The following is a 7,134-nucleotide window of genomic DNA, read 5'->3' on the forward strand; positions in this document are numbered from 1 at the left end:
TATATATATATATATATATATATATATATATATATATATTAATGCTCTGAACTTCTGTATCAATGTGTTTTTGAACCATGTTTTCTTTTTTCTCCCACACTGGTTTTATTTGATCACTGCTGCACTTTATGGAGTGGAAATGTTCATTTACTGTCTGGAAAACTGTACTCAGTGAGATTTTGTTTTGTATTCATTCTGTGTATACAAAAGGACAATATATATATAAGGCTGGGCTGGCCCAGTTAGTACCGGTTAGCTACCCATTAGTTCCTTATTGTTCTCCAGTAATTAATCAAATTTTGTGTATGTTGTTGTAAAGTCTTACCAAAGAGTTTATAGACTGATTTACAGTTCTGGCAAAGTTGCTAATGAAGCATCACAGCTATCCTATGCTTTTATAAAGTTTTCTTAGAAATCAAACAGAAATATTGCAAAATATAAAGGTTTAAAGGCCCTGAAGACCATCATATTTATTTATTTTATCTTCTCACTATTAGTCTTTGGGATCTGCTTGCCTGAAGGAGGGTCCATGCTGGGCACCAACATAGGAGCTTCATGTTCATGAAGTTTTTAATCTTCCTTTGGGACGAAAATCGAAAACTCTAACTCCCATGTAACGAATTAACTTCTTGTTCATTTTAAAAACATAAAAAAATTGTTACACCTGCTGTCTGGGCCGTGGTCCTTAAGGTTAGAAATAAAACTTAAACAGTTAGTTCTCATAAAAAAACCCAATATTTTTTATCTTTTTATTTTTTATTTGCATGATTATGGGTCAGAACAGCAAAATGTTGGATTTTATTGTAAAGTTGAATGACAGTGATGCATCATTACTTTTTATTTAATTTAATTTAATTTTTTACTGATAAAAACTGTTTTAATTTCATTTCTATTTAGTCCACTGGAGTCAGATCTTCCAGGAACCACATTTCACTGTCTTTTAGGATTTTTCTGTTCCTGCTTGGGAGATTAAGAAAAATATATTGTTGTAAAGATAAAGATATATTGTGTTTTGCAAAGCAAATCTTGCTCTGCAAAGTCATTTAGCTTTAGCAATGCCGTAGCATCATGCTTCATGTTAGGGAAGGTTTTTTTTTCTTTCAGAAGAATCTGTTATGCTTGTTTTCCATCTCACATAATGCCAAACAAAAAGTGGTATTTTTTCTGGCTTTCTTAGCTATTACTCTTTTGCTTTGTAATAAAAAAAAACAAAAACATATCTATCCACCTGAGGTGAGAATCTCTACAACTGCTGCTGAATGGACTTCTTACTATAATTTTCACATATTTATGCTACGTTGTTTTGGTCGGTTTGCGTTTGTAACAAGAAATTGAAATGTTTGAATATTATGAATTCTTCAGAATGGCATTAATAATTCTGTGTCATCACTCGATGCGTCTTTACCTCAGCAGCTTTTATTTCCACATAAGAGATGTTCACCTACCGTGACCAGATTAATCAGGGCCACTGCGTTGTAGTCTATGCTCCATAAGGTCATGACCCCAACGGTGTCCACCACAATCATGAGGATGGTGAGCAGGTTGAGGAAGCCGGAGATCAGGTCCAAACCCAGCAGCAGGCAGCACACCACAAAGGTCGGTATGAGACAAAGGCCGATGTTGAAGAGCCCTTCTTCCACAATAGTCAGGTATTGCTCATAAAACACGTAAGTAATCCTTGCAGAAGAGAAAGAAAAAATAAATAAATTCTACAGCTGTTTGGAAACAAGAAAAAGTTTTATTTCAGAAGATAGAAACTCGTTCAAACACCTACGTGTAAGGAAATACTTCAAAGTCAGGAGAGGTGCCATTAATATTCCTCATGCCCTTGGTGATTTCGTCGGCCAGCTCTCTGGCTTTTTTCAGGGCAGCTGTGAACTCCTGAGAGTTGGTCAGTGGAGAGTGATATGCCATGAACCGAGAGGCTGAGAAGAAAGGACAATCAGAAAAGTAAACCTAAGTGTTTCACAGTTTTCACAGCTCGGACGGGATTTAGATCACAGGCCAAACATTTGGGAGAAACATCAGGTTTCGGTTCACGATGCCTAGAATCAAAACAAGATGCAAGAATTTTCGCCTGCCTTCTGTGCATGATCAGATTTTGCTTTCACTGATATATTCCATTCTCCTGTTAATACTTTTAGGCATATATTTACATCACCAGACTACTGCTGCTAAGAAAGAAGCTATTTGGTTTTTAATGCTTAGAAATTCTGCAAGACTCAATATATTTTCATTCACACCTCTGTATATAATCATTATATTTAAAGAAACATATTAAATAATCCTATTTGTACAAATTTTATCTTTTTTTAAAAAGTTTTTGTCCAATGACGTAAATATGTAAAAAACAAACATACCTACTATTTCTCCAGTTTCGCTTCGCACCACTGCTGTATCGTAAGCTCCTAAACCACTGTTAGAAGAGATTTGAAGTGAGGTGTAGTTTTGATGTAATGTAATCAGCTTCTCTAGACACGGAGCTCATTACTCACCCTTTGGAGCACTGCAGGTCAGGCCTGTTAGCCAGAAATTCAGGGAGGAAGCGGTTGAACTGTGTCAAGTTGGGCCGTACAACACCATCTTCAGGATTCGGCAAGCATTTCTTTAAACAGTTTAAACCGGCTGTTGTCGCAAAAACATTGCAAAAAACAGATATCAATTATTTTATCTTTGTGCTTATTTCCTTATTTTGTATTTATTTGTTACAGTGAAAGTCGTCTCACTTATGTTTGCAGGACAGAATTCTCCAACATTTGGACCTGCTGTGTAGAGGCGGCAGCATCTGGATCCAGGGTTCAACCAGTCAATAAAATCATCCACCCACGAGTTAGCAGGAATAGCCATGTAGGATCTGAGGGTTAGTTTAAAGACAAGATCAAACAATTAAATAAAATAGCTGTAAGTATTGAGTGCAGTTTAGTTTAGATGAATAGCAGGGTAAACTACTGGAGGCCCTAATTGGGTGTAAAATGCATTGGAATTAATCTTTCTACTTCAGAGGCATAGACAGGTATCGGGTATTGCAGCCTAACAATGAACCCAAATGAGTCCCCATTCCTAAGGGGCGGACCCGATCTTCTGGTTCAATTTGCATGTTGTTTAAGCCAAAACAAGTTTTTGGGCTACTTTTTAAGCCGTTGAACACAACGTTAATTCTGACATTTTGAATTGACAAAGCTTCCTGGGTGGGAAGCAAAACATCTTTAAACTCCAGTCCAGTGGATTGTTCTTTTAAAACTTTTTAGGAATAATCTTTCTATTTATTCAGCAGGTAAAAAGATCAAACTCTAGATCAGGGATAACCAATTAAAAATCAGCGGGGTCCTAATAAAGAAAATCAACAACCAGTAAAGGTCCGGATTAGCGGAACCCTGGTCCACTAAGATTAATTATTTGATTTTTCACCTAATCAAGAATACCTTTGTCCCAAAGATTTCCTGTAACTATATACCCAACAGACGCTTTTTTTATACACTTAACATATCAGAATCTAAATCTATTTTAATTAGCAACAATGATGCGCTTTGTATTTACAAATTTGACATGATAAAAAGTTCAGTTTATGCCAAACAGTTTTCAAAATTGGAAAAACATGAGAACATTGTCAGGATCTTTCTTTCTCTTGCTGAACCTGAAAATCCTCAGGATCCTGTATTGGATGTTGTGTGTAACTTTATTGCACTCTAATTAAAATAATCTGTTCTAATTTGATTTCCATAACGTGTTGTCATGACAGGGCTGTTATTTTGACTGCAATTTTGCTGTTGTAACGATGTGTGTTCTGGTTATTTGAGCATGATTAAACATGCTGCCTTAAAATGGCTTTAAAAAAAAGGTTTGCGTTATTTAGAAAGCATTCTTTTAAAGGTGTGGGAAATTGGGGGTGCATGAGACACAGAAAGGGGTGCAAAACTAAAAAAGTTTAGGAAAAGCTGTACAATATTTATATATGGAGGGCCGAAAAATATCATTAAATGACTAAATGCACAATGAAATAGGTGATAATACATTATTCAGTGATTAGGTACACCATTAAATTATGTATTGCACTACTGTTTTTTTTTTTTTTAGGGGATCACCAGTCTCTGGGATCTATATATTGGGATCATAGGCTGAAATGTTTGGGAACAGCAGGTCTAATTTTCCTCATTTGAATTGACAGTAGATCCGTGATGTACTGAAAGAATTGGTAAAAGTCACCTAGAATTATTACAACTGCTTCTCTGCTAATATTATTTACATTTTCAGTAAATAGTGCGTGTTTACTCATTAATATGTCAAATTTGTCACTAATATTGGTTGAGAGCAGGCTTGGACTGGGAAAGATTTTCAGCCCCGTTTTTTTTTTCATTTACACCAGCCCCCCCGCAGCCAGAAAAAAAAAAACGTCTGGTCACCCTATTAAGAATGAATACATGAAAGCTCAGCAGTGTGTGAGCCTTCACTGCAAGTCTAGCTGGCATGTGGGCAATGAAATGGAATAATGTAAACAGATGCAAAACCCCATCATGCACTGCAACATATTTTTGCTAAATATTCGAACATAAAGTCGCCAAATAAAAGAGGAAAATCGTAGTTTGCTTTAACGAAAGCATTTTAGCTTTATTATAATTTAGTTTGTTGCAAGCATTTTACAGTTTGAAGAAAAAGAAAATTACACCACAGGCCAACCGTCACACCGATGTGCATGACAAGGAAGGGCTATATATACTGCATGCATCATTTAGGTAGGTAACATTATACTACTTCTTAAGCTCCTTGAGTTATTTATTGTGGCAGGTAGTTGTTTCGGTTGGGGCTGGTATGATTTAAGGAGGGCGGGCCCTTAGACAATAAAATAAAAACTGGGTAAATGCCTGGTATCACAGATTACCAGTCCAAGCCTGGTTGAGAGTATAAATCTTAACTGTTAAACTGTCTGTTGTTTCTTGATTAGTAAATATTCCCATATTTTATAAACTTCCCTTGGTGTAAAACATTTACTTTGTGATAAAGTGAAGGTCAGATGCAACTTATAAGGAAGTATTTGAAAAATAAAAGCTTCCATTTCATTGTATTGTATTGTTTGTCTTTCATGTTTGTTTGCCAAGAAATAAATGACTGTTCCAGCAATAAATGAGTACCACTAGATTTTACCGCAAAATGTTTTATGTAACAAGGTAAAGTACCGTGAGGTTGTTGCCACCTGCCAGAAAAAGATATGAAACGAAAGACACCTGCAGCAGTCTGATTAATGCAGTGAGGAGAATATAATAAATACAAAGGTTGGCTTTATGCTCTGATACAGAGATCTGGACTAATTAGGATTCAAGCTGACTCACCGTTCAGGATAGTCTGTGGCATAGCGGATCTTCTGAGTCATGGAGAACTGATCGCAGCCCACGCTGGAGCACACACCGTTCATGCCCTCCACCGTGCTGAAGTCATATCCTCTCTTTGTCACGAAATATACTGGGACGCCAACTTCAAAGTATTTGTAGAGATACTGAAAATAGTCCAGCATGTAGGAACCCTAAAGCAGAACAAAAAAAATCCAGGTGAGGGAACGCATTAAGAGCTCTATGTTTTGAGCTGATGATGAATAAAGCGGCTCCAACTCACCTTGGGCATCGCCAGCTCCTGATCCAAACCAACTTTCACATGCAGCATGAGGTATATCGAAGCACACGCCATGAAGATGAAAACCACCATCTGAGAAGAGACACGAAACAACAATCAGCTCATCTCATCGTCCTTTGAACATGATAATTTGTCACATCACAGCAACAAACTTTAGTGTATCTTATGGGATATTATGCAACAAACCCTCACAGAGCAGTGAATAACTAGTGAAATACTTGCAAAAAAGTTGCAAATAAACCACTGGACTTCTTTTTCCAAGTTTGAAAACATTCACTACCCATCCAGAAAGCTTTCTCAATTCAAAATGTCTGGAATAGCGTTGAGTTCCAGGCTTATAAAGTGGCCCAAGCCTTGTTATGGCTTAAAAAACATGCAAATTGAACTGAAAAAACAGGTCCCTCTTTACTAATGGGAAGTCGTAAAGGTTCTTTTTGGCCTGCAAAACCCTATACTGGCCCATGCCTCTGTAAAGGAGGCATAGGCCAATTTGATTTCTCCAGTGCTATCAACACCACCCAGCCAGGACTCCTAAGGGACAAGCTGGAGCTGTCAGGAGTGGACCAGCAGATATCCAAGTGGATTCTGGACTACCTCACTGGCCGTCCAAAGTAAGTGAGGGTGCGGGGCTGTGTCTCAGATAGGTTGGTTTGCAGTAGGGGGTCCCACAGGGAACAGTGCTGGCACCGTTCCTCTTCACCCTTTAAACTGCACACTTCTCCATTATCTCCCCATGCTGCCACCTCCAGAAGTTCTCTGAAGAATTTTGCCATAGTTGGCCTCTTCACATGTGTGGGATGACTCAGAATACAGACACTGGACCCAGAACTTATTGGTCTGGTGCTAACAGAACCACCTTCTGATTAATGCAGGAAAAACCAAGGAGCTAGTGGTGGACTTTCGCAGAAGCAGATCCACCCCACTGACACTGGTGAACATTCAGTGAACAGATATGGAGATATTGGACTCTTATACGTACCTAGGTGTTCATCTGAATAACAAACTGGACTGGACTCACAACACTGAGGATCTGTATAAGAAAGGTCAGAGCAGACTCTTCCTGCTGAGGAGACTGAGGTCTTTAAGAGTGCAGCGGCCGCTCCGAAAGACCTTCTATGAAGCTGTTGTGGCATCAGCCATCTTCTATGGAGCTGTCTCTTTGAACAGTGGCTTATCTGTAGCTGAGAGAAAGTGGCTCGATAAGCTGATCAGGAAGGCCAGCTCTGTGATTGGATGCCCTTTGGACTCACTGCATGAGGTTGGAAACAAAAGGATCCTAGCTAAATTAACTTCAAGTTGGATAATGTCTCCCACCCCATGCATGAAGCTGCTGCTGAACTGGAGAGCTTATTCAGTGACAGACTGCTGCGCCTTAAATGCACTAGGGAGCGTTATCACAGATCCTTCCTCCCAGCAGCTTTAAGACTCTAAAACCACCACTGTTCCCAACAACCTCAATAAGTTGTTACATTCATGCTGATTTTGTAAAGTTCCTACCTTAGTCAGTTAAAT

The 7,134-nt window shown here is 38.4% G+C and overlaps 1 protein-coding gene across 1 annotated transcript in view; it reads right to left on the reverse strand.

Moving 5' to 3' along the window:
• The window catches only part of npc1l1 (NPC1-like 1), a 22,609-nt gene that overhangs the window by 1,880 nt on the left and 13,595 nt on the right, over positions 1-7,134 (reverse strand). Inside the window, exons 12-18 of the mRNA XM_015387388.1 lie at positions 5,605-5,694; positions 5,325-5,515; positions 2,727-2,854; positions 2,496-2,625; positions 2,361-2,416; positions 1,775-1,925; positions 1,446-1,677 (exon numbers count right to left, since the gene is read on the reverse strand). Coding sequence (XP_015242874.1) covers positions 1,446-1,677; positions 1,775-1,925; positions 2,361-2,416; positions 2,496-2,625; positions 2,727-2,854; positions 5,325-5,515; positions 5,605-5,694 — 978 coding nt within the window. The remainder of the gene's footprint in view (positions 1-1,445; positions 1,678-1,774; positions 1,926-2,360; positions 2,417-2,495; positions 2,626-2,726; positions 2,855-5,324; positions 5,516-5,604; positions 5,695-7,134) is intronic.

The sequence above is a fragment of the Cyprinodon variegatus genome, unplaced genomic scaffold (assembly GCF_000732505.1).
Source record: "Cyprinodon variegatus isolate N-32 unplaced genomic scaffold, C_variegatus-1.0 Scaffold393, whole genome shotgun sequence".
Lineage (NCBI taxonomy): Eukaryota > Metazoa > Chordata > Actinopteri > Cyprinodontiformes > Cyprinodontidae > Cyprinodon > Cyprinodon variegatus.